Source organism: Schistocerca americana, chromosome 4 (genome assembly GCF_021461395.2).
Source record: "Schistocerca americana isolate TAMUIC-IGC-003095 chromosome 4, iqSchAmer2.1, whole genome shotgun sequence".
NCBI classification, from domain to species: Eukaryota; Metazoa; Arthropoda; class Insecta; order Orthoptera; family Acrididae; genus Schistocerca; species Schistocerca americana.
The window spans coordinates 26,054,071-26,070,155 of record NC_060122.1 but is presented as its reverse complement, the minus strand read 5'-3'; the positions used below and the strand labels follow the sequence as shown (position 1 = coordinate 26,070,155).

At 46.5% G+C, this 16,085-nt stretch overlaps 1 protein-coding gene across 1 annotated transcript in view; it reads right to left on the bottom strand.

Annotated features, from left to right (window-relative positions):
- LOC124612548 overlaps positions 1-16,085 on the bottom strand; it is a 161,828-nt gene that overhangs the window by 51,695 nt on the left and 94,048 nt on the right. Inside the window, exon 10 of the mRNA XM_047140821.1 lies at positions 11,115-11,454. Coding sequence (XP_046996777.1) covers positions 11,115-11,454 — 340 coding nt within the window. The remainder of the gene's footprint in view (positions 1-11,114; positions 11,455-16,085) is intronic.

The window sequence follows — 16,085 nt, the reverse complement described above, 5'->3', positions numbered from 1 at the left end:
TGGAGACGATCGTAGAGATGCTGGATGTAGTCCTGTGGAACGGCTTGCCATGCCATTTCCACCTGGCGCCTCAGTTGGACCAGCGTTCGTGCTGGACGTGCAGACCGCATAAGACGACGCTTCATCCAGTCCCAAACATGCTCAATGGGGGACAGATCCGGAGATCTTGCTGGCCAGGGTAGTTGACTTACACCTTCTAGAGCACGTTGGGTGGCATGGGATACATGCGGACGTGCATTGTCCTGTTGGAACAGCAAGTTCCCTTGCCGGTCTAGGAATGGTAGAACGATGGGTTCGATGACGGTTTGGATGTACCGTGCACTATTCAGTGTCCCGGCAAACTGGCTGACACTGACGGCGGCGGTGCACAAATGCTGCGCAGCTAGCGCCATTCGACGGCCAACACCGCGGTTCCTGGTGTGTCCGCTGTGCCGTGCATGTGATCATTGCTTGTACAGCCCTCTCGCAGTGTCCGGAGCAAGTATGGTGGGTCTGACACACCGGTGTCAATGTGTTCTTTTTTCCATTTCCAGGAGTGTATTTTTGGTATTTTGTTTTATTCTTGCCGGCCGTTGTGGCCGAGCGGTTCTAGGTGCTTGAGTCTGGAACTGCGTGACCGCTACGGTCGCAGATTCGAATCCTGCCTCGGGCATGGATGTGTGTGATGTCCTTAGGTTAGTTAGGTTTAAATAGTTCTAAGTCTAGGGGACTGATGCACTCAGATGTTAAGTCCCATAGTGCTCAGAGCCATTTCAACCCATTTTTTTGTTTTAGTCTTCTTATTGTTATTTTTAACTGGATCCTACAACGGCTACCAGAAGCTTCCGAGTTGTCGTCGCATAGCGAATGTAAGAGGGTCTCCCTCTAAACCATTTTCTCTGAGGATCAATCGTGTGCCGTGAACCATTTACAAGTGTGTCTTCTAGTACTCGGAACGACCCAAGGGGCAGGAGGATCCACGAATAATGCACCTAAATAATTCGATAGTCGTGTTGTGGTACAATGCATGGTGGCGGAGCACCTCATGAGTCGGCGTCAGTTGGACCCACAAGGCCAGAGCGTTTTCAGGCGCGGTTTGCAAAACACAATACAGCACTATGTGCTTCAGCTAGTTGACTGCTTTCGTTCTGGTAGTGGGAAAGTAAGCAGTATCTGGGTGTAGGAGTTCGTCTGGTGTGGTAGACTGGCCATCGTCGCAACAGGAGCGCCAGCATACATTGCACAAGATCCCAGCAGCTGCCTGTCAGGCAGTGCGCATCCAAATCGACGACTGCACAGTGTGGACACAAAGCGTTGTCAGCGAGATGTATGGAATGGAGGCGCTGGAGTGTGGCTAATTTGTCGTTCACTACCACATACCACAAGGAACGAGTTTACATGGGCAGGTATAGGGTGCGGACAGCTCGCCACACCCTGATACAGTGGATGGTTGGGTGTTTTTGTTCGAGGTTGTTACAGAGTTGTCGTGCCTGGTAGATGCGGTAGTAATCTCTCGTGCTTGGTGCCTTCGTCATCGGTAGATCATAGGTCATGTTCGACTAGGAAATCGCGTATGTGGGCAAGAGATGGGGTTATGTGGCCCACGGAGACCGGTGGATGAAGATCCCGTAGCACGACAATCTGTAGCAGCATCCCCGTCAAGCTGTTGTTGGCCGCGGTCCATGCGAGCCGCATCGTCCGTAGCTGCAATGCCCGCACGCGGTTGTGGACATGAGTCAACCCCAGGCCCCTTGCTAGTGGAGGCTTCGTTAAAGTAGTGTAACGATCTTTGAACATATGACCTGCAATCACAAACTGTCTGTACACTGTCTAGAAACTATGGGCCATGGAGACTGTCAGAGGAAGAATGTGGGCAAAGTAATTAAGTTTGGACGCTAGGTAAGTGCTGACGTAGTGCGTTTGGAAAATAATATCCATATTGCGGAATCTGCTGTCATAGAGCAGCGCCTGTGCCCTTCATAGTAGCCGGTGATACGTGGCTGTCGTAGTTCGGCGAACTGTACTGGAGAAATGCACCCCCAATGCGTTCAGTGAGAGAACTTCTTGGAAGGGTATCTCTGTCGGGTGTAGAAGGCCTCTCCCGACATCCATGTATGTCGTCTCTGCATGTTGACGACGCTGCCCGATACTGCGCCGTAGCAGCACAACCACTGAAGCGTCGCCTGGATTTCATCGGCTGACCGCTTGAAGAGCACCACGTCGTCTGCGAAGGCAGTACATCGGAAGGTCACATCTCGAATGCAGATGCCTTCCAGTCGTTGGCGATGGCAGTGCAGTACGGGTTCGTGGGCCGCCGCGAATAAGACTCCTGATAAAGGACATCCCTGTCGCACCGACTGTCCAAGAGTGATGTGTTCAGTCTGGTGGCCATTGATCATAATCCGAGAGTGTGCCCCGTGAATTGAGCGGTGAGATCATCCTTGCTGACGCCTGCGAGAGGCCCATGCGTTCGAGCACGGCACGAAGGAAACTGTGGTCGATACGATCAAGGGCGTGATCGAAATCGATGGTGACAAGAGCACCTCGGAGGCGGCAGTCAGCTGCGAGCGCCGTAACGTCGCGGTAGGCGCCAAGTGCCCTGTGCATATTGTTGTCACTGCCTAAACACGTCTGATCATGTGTCCGATGGTGGTCTGAAGTCGTGTGCGAAGGATACGGGCGAAAAGTTTCTAATCCGCGTTCAGGAGTGTAAGAGGACGATAGTCGTAATAACGATGAAAACAGTTCGGTTTGAGAACTGGTATCAGAATGCCTTCGAGGAAATCTGTTGGGACGGTAAAATAGTCGCGGAGGAGGTCTGGAAACATTTGAATCCTCTGAACGCCCATCAGGGGACAGAAGGCGCAGTAGAATTCGTTCTGTAAGCTGTCTGGACCCGGTGGCTTGTTCAGAGCGTCGCCTGCCGCTGTTAAATGTTCAGCAGTTATGGGAGCCAGCAGGACGTCATTCTGGGCCACTACTCTGGGGTCAGGCAGACCACACAGGATGTCTTCGTACTCCCAACAGTCTGTGGGTTCTCGGCGTAAAACGATCTGTAATGCTGGACGAATGCCGCAGCGATGGCACACTTCGAGTCGACGCGTCCACCCTCTACTGCTTCTACTGATGTTATAAGGTGGCGTCTCTCTCTGATAACGTGACATACGGATGCCATTTTGGTGGGGATGGTATTCTGCACCCTTGCCAGGACCCGGACTCCATCAAGCTGTTCCGTGGTGAGACAGAGTAGGTGTGCTTCGAGACGATTAACCTCTGTCTGCCGTTCACGTGATGGCGGTTGGGTCATGAGTCCCGTCAGCGCAGTGTAATAAAATTCCGACCGTCGCTCTGTCACGGCCATATCCATGAGTGTCTGTCGGACAGCTGACTTGGCGCACTCGAGCCACCAATTTAAGGTGGAAGGATGTGCATGCAAACTCCAGAGGCAGTGGTCCCATGTAGCAGCGATCTCCCACGACATGCATCCTCGTACAGATAAGAAACGTTCAGTGTCCACGGACCATGGCTGCGATATGTAAGCTGTCGGGAGTGTGACCAAGCAGATGGATGCCAAGTGGTCGACAAAGGCTGTCGGCCACAGTTCTGTGTCGTTTGTCACGGAGCAGAGTCCTCGAGGTGGCTGGCACAGTGGTCGGTGAAATATGTATAGCCACGGCGGTCCCCTTGGAGTTGCCACGTGTCGTGTAGCGCCAGATCTCGCACGAATGCCCGTAGCGCCGGGCATGTAGAGTAGTACAGTGTTTGGTCTGCTGGATCCAAGATGCTAATAATATCGCCGCCTATGATGTAGTGGTCCATATTCCCATTCATGAGTGGAGTAATTTCTTCAGAATAAAAGGTGACCCTTTCTCTGCGATGAGATGACCAAGAGGGCACATGAACATTTACAATGTGGACTGCTCCAACCGTGACAGCAACACCTCATGCAGATGACAGATACGTAACGTCCGATGCCTCGATGCTGTCTCGTAATAGGATGGTGGTTCCACCTGCACTGTCGCTTGATGGAATGCTGTAGGCTGTGTATCCATAAATATTCAATTGCAGCTCTGGATGGATTTCTTGAAGGAGGACGATATCCAGGTCCGCTGCCCGGAGCATATTATGAAACATGCAAATTTTGATGACTGAGCGTATGCCATTAATGTTAACTGTGCGAACACAGTAGGATTGGGACATCTAAATGCGGAGTGAGTAGATGCAAATGTCAGCCTCTTGGTGATAATGGGGCCATTTGGCTTCTCTTCCTCTGTGGCATGTATCTTTACAGCGCCCCTTCTGCGTGTGTGAGGCTCTCCCCATGTGTGGCGCCAGTCCCGTGTGGCGAAGGAGTGTCTAGTGCGTGTTCTACCTCCATTTCAGCAGCTCAGTCACCGAGCGAGGAAGGGGTCACTGACAGCGCATCGTCATGGGCGTTGTTGTGGTCTACAGTCCTGAGAATCGTTTGATGCAGCTCTCCATGCTACCCTATCCTGTGCAAGCTTCTTTAATTCCCAGTACTTACTGCAACCTACATCCTTCTGAATCTGCTTACTGTATTCATCTCTTGGTCTCCCTCTGCGATTTTTACCCTCCGTGCTGCCCTGCAATGCTAAATTTGTGATCCCTTGATGCCTCAGAACATCTCCTCTTCTCCCCAATTCTATTCAATACTTCATCATTAGTTATGTGATCTACCCATCTAATCATCAGCATTCTTCTGTAGCACCACATTTCGAAAGCTTCTATTCTCTTGTTGTCCAAACTATTTATCGTCCATGTTTCACTTCCATACATGGCTAGACTCCATACAAATACTTTCAGAAACGACTTCCTGACACTTAAATCTATAATCGATGTTAACAAATTTCTCTTCTTCAGAAACGCTTTCCTTGCCATTGCCAGTCTACATTTTATATCTTCTCTAGTTCGACCATCATCAGTTATTTTGCTCCGCAAATAGCAAAACTCCTTTACTACTTTAAGTGTCTCATTTCCTAATCTAATTCCCTCAGCATCACCCGACTTAATATGACGACATTCCATCATCCTCGTTTTGCTTTTGTCGATGTTCATCTTATATCCTCCTTTCAAGACACTGTCCATTCCATTCAACTGCTCTTCCAAGTCCTTTGCTGTCTCTGATAGAATTACAATGTCATCGGCGAAACTCAAAGTTTCTCTTTCTTCTCCATGGATTTTAATACCTACTCCGAAATTTTCTTTTGTTTCCTTTACTGCTTGCTCAATATACAGATTGAATAACATTGGGGAGAGGCTACAACCCTGTCTCACTCCCTTCGCAACCACTGCTTCCCTTTCATGCCCCTCAACTCTTATAACTGCCATCCGGTTCCTGTACAAATTGTAAATAGCCTTTCGCTCCCTGTATTTTACCCCTGCCACCTTTAGAATTTGAAAGAGAATATTCCAGTCAACATTGTCAAAAACTTTCTTTAAGTCTACAAATGCCAGAAACGTAGGTTTGCCTTTCCTTCATCTTTCTTCTAAGATAAGTCATAAGGTCAGTATTGCCTCACGTGTTCCAATATTTCTGCGGAATCCAAACTGATCTTCTCTGAGGTCGGCTTCTACCAGTTTTTCCATTCATCTGTAAAGAATTCGTGATAGTATTTTGCTCCATCAACTGGTCTTTGTCCTGAGGGGCTTCAGTCATGGGAACGTCAGGGCTGGGTGAGGCCACCGTCCTGTCCGTGGTGTCAGATGCCTGCCTTGAGGCGGTGCTGGTAGATTCCGAAGGCAACGACGCGTCAGAGACGGCGTCGGCAGCGTGCTCCCTGTCTCCGCCCTGTTGGTCGTCTTCCGTCGAGAGCCGGCGTTTCTTATGACGTTTCGGCGACCGTTGTTTCCGCGTCCGTGTGTCCGCTCACGTCGAGAGACTTGGGTCAGTACCTTCCACCATGCGTCCGGCGTCCGGAACCGACGCCTCTGATAAGACGAGGTGGTGGTGGTGGTGGTGCTGGTGGTGGTTGCCGGCGTTGTGTCTGTCAAGGGCGTCTCGTCATGCGGCGCCGCAGTCACGCCATTGTCTCGTGGGTGCATTGGACTGCAGCATGGGTGCGGCATATGTGCACATTGGCTACACCACTTCCACATACGTAAGCGGTAATGCAGTTGCCACAGCTGTGTGTACTGGTTCCGCATGTGGCACCTGGTCAAGGCGGCGCTGGAGGCAGTTGGATCGGACGTGGCCTTCCTGTCTACAGCCGGCACACGCCCGAGGGTGCCCTTCATAAATAATGATGGCTCGGCAACCTCCGATGAACACCTACGACGGCAAGTGTTTTAGGACTTCGATGCGCACCTTCGGACGCCACTGAGCACGTGATAGGTTTCAAAGGTGTTCCATTTCTCTTCCGTGTAGCTTAGGACTGTTCCATATGGCCGCAACGCATCAGTAACGAGCGCTGCCGAGTCTTCGAACAGCAGTTCGAATATGCGCACAGTGCGCACACCCATACCCGCGTTGTCCACGGTTACCGTGCTTACGTTACCGTCAGAGTGGCGAAAGCGGTTGCCGTTGGTGGAACGTCGCACTAGCTTGTCACCGCCTCTTCGTTCCACATCTCGAGATAGACTGTACTGGAAGTGATAGACAGGTGTATGCCTATCAGCTCGTGGGGATCGATATGCATGTCGTCTCTGAGAATGCGTTCGTGTTCATAAGCCTGTGGACGCGCATAGGAATCGTTAAACGTGAGTTTCACTGTCGCCTGGCGGTAAGAGAACGTCACATCTAGTGAGAGTTCGAAATTACAACAGCGAACGCAGTACCTCGAGTAGCGAGTAAACAAACACGAGTCACGGCCACATGCCGACTGATCGTACCAACTGAGCTACCCAAGCACGACCCACGACCCGTCCTCACAGCTTCAATTCCGCCAGTACCTCGTTTCCTAAGTTCCAAACTTCACAGAAGCTCTTCTGCAAACCTTGCAGAACTATCACTCCTGGAAGAAAGGATATTGTGGAGACATGGCTTAGCCACAGCGTGGGCGGCGTTTCCAGAATGAGATTATCTCTCTACAGCGGAGTGTCCGCTGATGTGAAACTTCCTTTCGTGGGCAAGAGCTGTACCAACTGGTAAAGCACTTGCCCGCGAAAAGCAAAGGTCTCGAGTTCGAGTCTCGGTCCGGCACACGGTTTTAATCTTCCAGGAAGTTCCACCATCTTCTCTGTTACAAGAATATCTAAAGTGACTAAATATTTTTTCTTATGCATCGTAGACAATTTTGTCAACATCACTGTTGTTTTGTGGGTAGTATTTGGCTTCTCAAACTACATAAAATGTAGAAAACATTGCTATGTGATATGTCAAAGCAATCTTGAAATTTTGCCTTCAAAATTTGTATGTAATATTTTACACTTTTCACAATAAATGTGTTTTGGTGTTGATTTGTTATACTTTTGCCATTTTGGTAAAATCACTTTGCAAACAAAATACTAGGTTCAAATAAAAATGTGTCTTCCATCCCTCCGATTATCAAAATTGGTCAACTCAAATTATTTTTGGTAGAGGAGGTGTGTTATTTATTGTTCGTTACATAAGACAGTTTTCGACCATTAATTTGACAAATATATGTAGAATAAATTTTAACCATGAAACAATTAACTAAATTATAATAACTCCGAACAATGAATCCATGAAGGGTGAGTGCGCAGCCAAGAGTTCTATGCAGTGTTATGTGTTGCTGTTGCACTAGGTGGATAGAAATAAAGCGTTCATTTTTTGACAATCAGGAAGCGGCAACTGGGTAGTCGAAAGGACGCAGTGCACATGCATCAGAGCGCGCAACCTCTGTGCCCGCCGTGACAATGGCCACATCCGACAAGTGAGGAAACTATGAGTGGGGAGGTAATAGTCAGGGAGGAACAGCAGCTGCTCTGAAGGCCTTCAGTATGACTCTCTTCTATCCACTGTTTCGATGCACAGACTACCGCCGCATCAAAACGCCCTGTAAGACTCTCAGTATGACAACCTAATTCCCACAGACTATTCTCTATGCACGATTCGAATTCACTCAGATACTAATGTTACGTTTTTTGACGTTTCCAAGGACTAGTAGTATTAGGTTTTACATCTGCACTCCATTTGATAGCTGTTCCTTGTTTAATTTTGTATTATAAAGCTCACTTTCACTCTCAGAGACGAGACGGAGCTCCGGGGCCTATATGTATTTTGTGGACGTGGGTGGCCAGGGGAGGAGGGGGGCGGCTCAGTTGGAATGGCGAACTGGCAGCACAATGCGACTGTTATTCAATTACACAATACTTAAAAAATCAGTTAAAAAAGGCAAACAGTGAATGATTAAAACATAAGGTAATATTAATGGCACAGATGATCAGGACTTGACAATTTCTGAGGAAAACGTTATGGGGTTGATGCACAGGATGCTGATGCTCTGTGACTTGGCTGTAGATAATATTTGGTGACACGGTATAAGCAGCTTAAGATAAAAAGTTGGATGGAATAGGATGCAGATGCGGTGCAAAATGATTTGGAAAAGGGAATTTATCAGGTCAGCATTGAGGGATTTGGAGATGTAGAATGGAATCTGACTGATTTTGTAGTGGTAATTGGGAAAAGTAGGATCATAGATGTTGTGTACAGATAGGAGTCTGATTAAACGAGGCTATCTACCTGTGAGAAAGTAAAATGGGAATGTCTCTTGCGGTATGTGAGGGGGACATTGGGGCAAATCACAGAACAAATAGGCATGCAATTTGTCAAAGCATGCATGTGGTCTGCCTGAGTTAGGATAAAGTGTTTTACATATTTAGTGGAGGAAGTGGGCATAGGGCAGGAACGATTGGGATTCAGCGTCCTGCCGATTGGGAGATCGGTAGAGGAAGCATCAGGGTAGAACAGGAATGGAAACTGACCACAATCTTTCAAAGGAAACATACTGGTATTCACTTGAAGCGATTTAGGTAAATCATAGAAATCATAAATACAGGTAGTGGAACTGATATTTTAACATCCATCATCCCAAATATGGAATCAGTGACTCACTACTGCACTACTTGACTCTATGGAAATGTAGGGAGTTACTGGACTGAGCTGTGTAGGAAGAGGGGATATGCGAACACAGTCATTTTAGATTTTGTGGCATAAGGTGTCAGACAAATAACACACCTTACATTGAATTCCTGAAACTATTCTGGTTAAACCGGTATGTCACTCGACATAATTACGTAAAAATGTACGAATTTTATTGATATGAAAATCGAATAAACGGGCCATCTCAGGACTATAAACCACCAACACTCGCACTAGGAATTGCATGCTAGTGATTTCCCAGACCTAAGCTATGAGACGCAGTTCTGAGGAAGGGACAATTTTATGGCAGCAATGGCCGTTCCCTGTTCGGCTGAAAACTTCACAGCGAGAGATGCAGCGGTAACAGTGCCATGCCGTGGCCACTGTGCAGGCCGCCGGCAGTGGCCACCCTTGTCACTGCTTTTAACGACGACACTTCAGAGAGCCTTTCTGCAGGAACAGCTGTAAATGGCAGTTAAACATCCGGAGAAACCCAGCTCAAAACATTGGTGACTCTCTGCAGCCACCTGCCTTATAACCAGCGTGGATAAAAGTGTTTGACTCAGTATTATGTAGCAGAAGTTAAACTTTGCCCTACGAAAAAAACGATGCGTTTTATAGGCTGCAGAAAGGCTAGTGGGTGGAGTTATAACAAGTATGAATGCTCTGATTGGCCAGAAAGAAAAAGCGTGGCCACCAGCTTTGATATAGGGAAATTCGGAGAGAATAATTTGCTCTTCTCACGCAGCAAATCGTCGAGAGTTTGAGCAAGACGACTCGCGCTGCGCTGAGACGATTGTGGGAGTAATTACGTGAACACTTCTTCACAAGCTCGTTTTAGGTCTTAAATAGTTAAACTGCAAAGTCTCCTAGTATGCAGAATTGCACCAGGAACTGACAGTTAATGCTTGCGAGCGATTTGAGTGCAATGACATACGTGCTGTTCCAACCAAGTAGTGTGTCCCGTACCAATAAACTTAGCTACGGAGCAACTAGGAGCCTCGGCTTCATTGAAGACATAGGAAATGTATCAGACTGGTGTTTAACAGTCGAGAGAGATTTAGAATAGACTCTCAGGATCACAGCTCGCCCCGACAGCAGCCACTGCCGCCGCCGACGAAAGGTAAACACGCACGCTCGCGCTCTGCCAACGAGTGGTATTCTCTTGACTGTCAGAACACCAGTCTCTCCTGTTTTTTCGTGCATTCAACCGTGAGATGTAGACAAACATATTGACGATTGTCGGGCTTAACTGAATGCAGGAACGCGAGGTATCTGATCTAACGAAAGGAATGACCAGCCACTGTAGAGTGCTTTATACTCCGAAGTTATTCAACTGTTTTAATTGTGCAATTGTATTTGCAGTGATATTTAGGTGCCCTGTAGGGACCCTATTCAATTTTGGGTATTTTCATCTGCATTTTTAGCTTCATTGGTATCTCTAGCCCCAAATGCATTTAATTTGTTCCTATTTTATTGACCCCTAGACATGGTCATCAACCGTCTTACTATTAAAGAACCTTAGAATAGTCAGGGATATCACTTCACAGATGTGAACACCCAGTATCAATATTTTACCATCCTGTACATATTACAATTAAGATTACTATGTCATAAAGTCGCACTTAGAGTAAAAAATAAACCTTAATAACGAAAATCTAAGAATTTCATTTCTTTTGCTAAAATATAGTTATGCCTGAACCCGTACACTAATTTCTGTTAGCGAAAACGTTTCTTTTACATGGAGTGTAGTGGAACCGACATTGAGATCATTGTCTGATTACATCACTGTCTGTACGGCTGCAGTCTTCTGAACTGTGCACGGTGAGCTGTTGTCTTCCTACCTTGCAGACCACAGGTTACACAAAAATGCCTAAGACACTCACAGAGCGTCCTTGTGCCACTGTGGTCAGAAGATAGGTCAGAACCAGTCACACAAGTGTTAAAGTGGGAGCGTGCTGTGAATGACACGTGCCAGAATTGGTCGGGTGGCAAAGGTTAATAGGTCACGAGAGTATTCCGCGAGGATGGAGTCGGCATTTGGGGCCCGTCTTGCCGCGTGCGGCCGACTTACGGTCTCGCCGAGGCAGAGGGCGTCCTCGGTGCCGAGCAGACACTTGCTGACGTTGAGGCTGCGCAGCTGGCAGCCGGGGTCGCGCGCCGCCTCGAACACGTGGTGGAAGCCGGAGGCGGCGGCGTGGTGCGCGGCGTCGCAGGCGGGCGCCGGCTGCAGCAGCCGGCCGCACAGCACCGAGTCCGAGTTGCGCTTGCACTCGTCCGGCCAGCCGGCCGCCGAGCCGGACAGCGACAGCGCGAGCGGCTGGCGCGGCAGCGTGGCCGCGTGCCGGCCCAGGCTCGACGAGTAGGCCGCCATGGCGCCGCGCGGCAGCGACGAGAAGTAGTAGCAGCCGCCGCTGGACGGCGTGCTCGGCGCCGCCCCCGGCCGGTTCCCGCCGCCGCCGCCGCCGCCGCCCGGCAGCGCGCCGCCACCGCCGCCGCCGCTGCTGCTGCCCGAGCCTGCGCAGCCCGCCCCTCACCTCGACGTCTGCTGCACGTACACGGCTACAGGGGAAAGTGCGCCGCCGGACCAGGTGCTCAGGGTGGTTAGATTTGTCGACAGAGAAACGACGGGGCCGTTGTGGGAGAATGGACTGTCGGAATCTCACTGACGGCACAGTCTGAAAAATCCTCGAATGAACCTCAAGTCTTTGCCTCCTCAATGTACTTACAAAACAATGATCCGCTGTTCATATCACCGCCCCCTAGCCAATATCAGGCACGTGTGAGATATATGTGAGATGTACTTACTACTGGTGGATCGGCATCGACTTCCCTCAGCTCAGGAAAAACTGGTCCTAGGTAGGGCTACGAGCCTTCCTGTCACCTAGTAGTTTAAATACTTCATTCGCACAGAAATACGCCATGGCAATAATGATTGACATTCCCAGAGCATTTGATAATCTCTGGTGGCCCGCACTGTTTCACAGGCTAAGACATCTGGAGGTACCGCAGTAACTGCACGTCAGTTTTCTAGACTACTGTAAAGACCGAGTAGTCGAATGGCAGATGGAGAGCCGGAAAGTAATTAAAAGAATTACCAAAGGCTGTCCTCAAGGGTCGATCTGCGGCCCCATCTTCTCGGACATAACAATCGAACCCCTCCCACAACTTCTGGATGGGGATGACAGGTCAGACGGAATTCTCGCCTACACAGATGACCTATTGTCACTGCAAACAACAGAGCCCATTTAGAAGAGAAAGCCAGTGGAATACTACAAACAATTACTCAGTGGTGTCACAACAACAAACTCAGGATAGCCGAAAACAAAACAACATACACTTTACTGAAAGGATCACTCCAAAGGAATCCTTTGGTTAAAATAGGAGACACAAACATCAAACGAGCACACATTATGCGCTATCTTGGGGTACACATAGATGAAAAACTGAATTTCCACGAACACACAAGGCTAACAACACACAAAGCAGAAAAAGTACCACACAAACTGGTGACGCTAAATTCAAAACAGTACATACTACCTCTACCAGTCATACGGACATACCACTGTGCGCTCTTCGAATCAGTACTCAGCTTCGCAGCTAGCACGTGGGCACATAGACTGAACATGGTCACCAACAAAGCATTCGTCAGACGAGGGCAGAGAAGTGTCCTACTTAGGCTATCTGGAGCCTTCGGTACCACCTCAGCGGATGCACTGTGTGTGGTGCTCGTAATATGCCCCACTGATATCACGATCAAATACAGAACTGCCAGGTTCTGGTTAAAGGTGGGGAGACTAGATAAGGTACACACAATAACCGGTGTGCTGATAGAGACGATACATCACCTTAAAAGTTGGCGTTTGGATACGTGGGAAGGTGAGTGGCATGTAAGTGATAAGGGACATAGACTGCACGACTTCCTCCCTGACATAAGGGAGCGGTTGAGAATGAGACATATCGATCCCAGCCACAGTATGGTACATATCTTAACCAGACACGGACCTTATCCCTCGCACTTAAACCACGTGAGTCTAAGGCAGACACCTACATGCACATGCGGGGAAGAAGGTTCCCCAGAACACACTGTCCTTTTTCTGCGGGTAATACGCGAACAATAGACCAACACTACACTTACACTACACAGATACCGACATAGATGCATACACAGCGATAAGAGACAAAGAACAATGGGCACAATTAAACACACTGACAAACAGTATTTCAAAAACACATGAAGAGTACATGTGGACACGACATTACAGACATGCCTATGTGCAGCGTAACAACAATCTACAGAGGATGGACAGCGATACCGACAGTGACAGCGAAAATAGTGACAATGAGGAGGAACAGGATGAGGAAGCTCAGATGTGACAGTAAATAAGCAAAAGTGCTGGCAATCTAGCCGTGAAAACACCAAATACTGTATATGGATGGGCAGCTACAGTAGTTAATACGTAGAATTAGTAATAAATAAGATAAGCAACATTATTTCTCTACTAATAACCGTTTGCGCGCGTGCGCGTGTGTGTGTGTGTGTGTGTGTGTGTGTGTGTGTGACTGGCAGTCAACAGAACGAAGAAACCATTCCAAGATATTCACCATCAGTCCCATTCGGTGATGGTACTAACAAATCTCTCCTCTATCCTCTATTTATATTCTTCTTAAAAAAACAACAAAATTTTATTTATATTTCCATCTTAAATTATTGTTATTTTGAAAAGTATCATTCTTTGTAAATATTGTACATAAAACAAAAGAAAAGAAAACTGTAAAAAAGATGAAAAACGAAAATTGTAAGATGTACAACCTGTTTTAAACATCAGGTAACAGGTCTATAATTAGGCAAGAAATAAATAAATAAAATAAAAGAAAACATGGAGAACATGATCTTCAGAAACATAATAAACCCAAAGAACTGCCATGTTAAATACTGGTACCATTATGTCGATGACATAATATGCCTGATTGATGAACCGCACACACACATAGAACAGCTACACAATGGAATAAACAACTTACACCTAAAAATTAACTTCACATTAGAAACAGAAACAAACAACACACTACGCTTTGTAGATCTCGCCATACAAAAAACAAACAACACACACAACTTCACAATATTCAGGAAACCGACAACCACAAGCACAACCATTCACAACCTATCAAACCACCCATTGAAACATAAGCATGCAAACTTCAGATTCATGCTTCACATATTAAACAGGACACACATGAACAAACAGAACTACACACAAGAACTAAACACAATAAAACAAATAGCAGTAGAAAATGGTTATACTGCCCAAATGGTAAACAAGTTAAATCAAAAACTTTGCAAACAGTACAAAAATGAACACACCACACACACACACACAAATCCTCACCCAGCACAGAACAATAAAAAACACAAACAATGACCACATACATGACACAACAGAGCAACAACACACACACAAAACGAAATGGCGCATACTCACCTAGAATAACAAGGTTGTTCACAGAATAGGCAACATATTAAAGAAACAGTAACTCCAAATAGTATACAGGACAGGGAACACAACATAGAAGAAGATCAGAACACAAGAACCAACCATGGAAAAATAAACAGGTCAGGAATATTTGAACTCACATGCAACACTTGCCAGTCACTTTACATAAGACAAACATGCAGAAACTTTAAAACAAGATATCTCAGAGCTTTAAAAAGCAACAGCTCCCATAGCACATTTGCTGACCACCTTATAGCCAACAACCACCACCCAACCACAATAGAAAGAGACTTAAGAATACTAAAACCAAGCCACAGCCTATACAGCAAACTGACCATTGAGGAAAACTTCCATATACATAAGGCAATAGCGGAAGGAAAACAGGTCTTAAACAAATACACTACACTCTGCAAGGGCACACTGTTTAACACATTAAAGGAACTTTACAAATAAAAACAGCACATACAAATAAAGTCTACATACACGCACACGCGCACACGAACGTACACACACACACACACACACACACACACACACATACACATGAAAAATAAATACACTAAAATCTGCAGACACACCATACACTCACAAATAGGAATACCACATAAAAGACAACACACACAGCTAAGAAGCACACAGAAAACACACACACACACACACACACACACACACACACACACACACACACAAAGATAAAATGCAAATAAAATTCAAATTTGTCGCCGAACTCTCTGGTGAGCAAATGAACACTGACTGGGCTGGGACACATAACAAACCACAATGACACTGTGTTCTGGTGTAGTGAAAAGCGTTTTACTAAGTTATTTGTGGAAAATATTTGTTATAGCTACGTATGCATCACAACATCTCAGCATGATGTGGAGAATGGAAGTGCTTGCCACACGAAATGTAAGTAAATACGAAAATAGGCGCGAAAACATCGCGAAAAACTAAATTACACTCTGGAAGATAGTTTAACTCCAAAAAAAAAGGAAAAAAACTTTCTCATCAACATCGTTTGGTTGAAGATGACAAGCTACCTGTAATAATTAACACAAAAGTGGTCCAGAAAATTCATGCTCACCAAATGTAAAGGTATTTACAAAAAGAAACGCTCTGTTGTTTGATCTAAAAATGCACATAATTTTATAATCATGCAACAAAAATGTTCACATTCCAGAATAAATAAAAACGAAAACCCACTGATGATGGCACAGTTTTGCCCAAACATGTTTGGGTACTGAGAAAAACGGTGTTTTGCATAACTAGCGGACCTCAAATCCAAAAAAAGGTTAACTTTGCATATATTCTTTGAAGTTCTTAAAAATATATTTTTTTAGTAAATGAAGTCTTTTGTCAGACATAATAAATATATGTAGTGAAGCCAATTGACTGCACTTAACAGATACATTCAATGTGTTGGTCTTGAATAGTTGCACTAGCAATAATTGCTGTTCGCATCACATAATAGTGAACTTAATTACCTTTGTTACTTCCCAATTAAAGATTCTGTCAGGATTAACAAATTTCAAAGCTCAACTTTCACATTT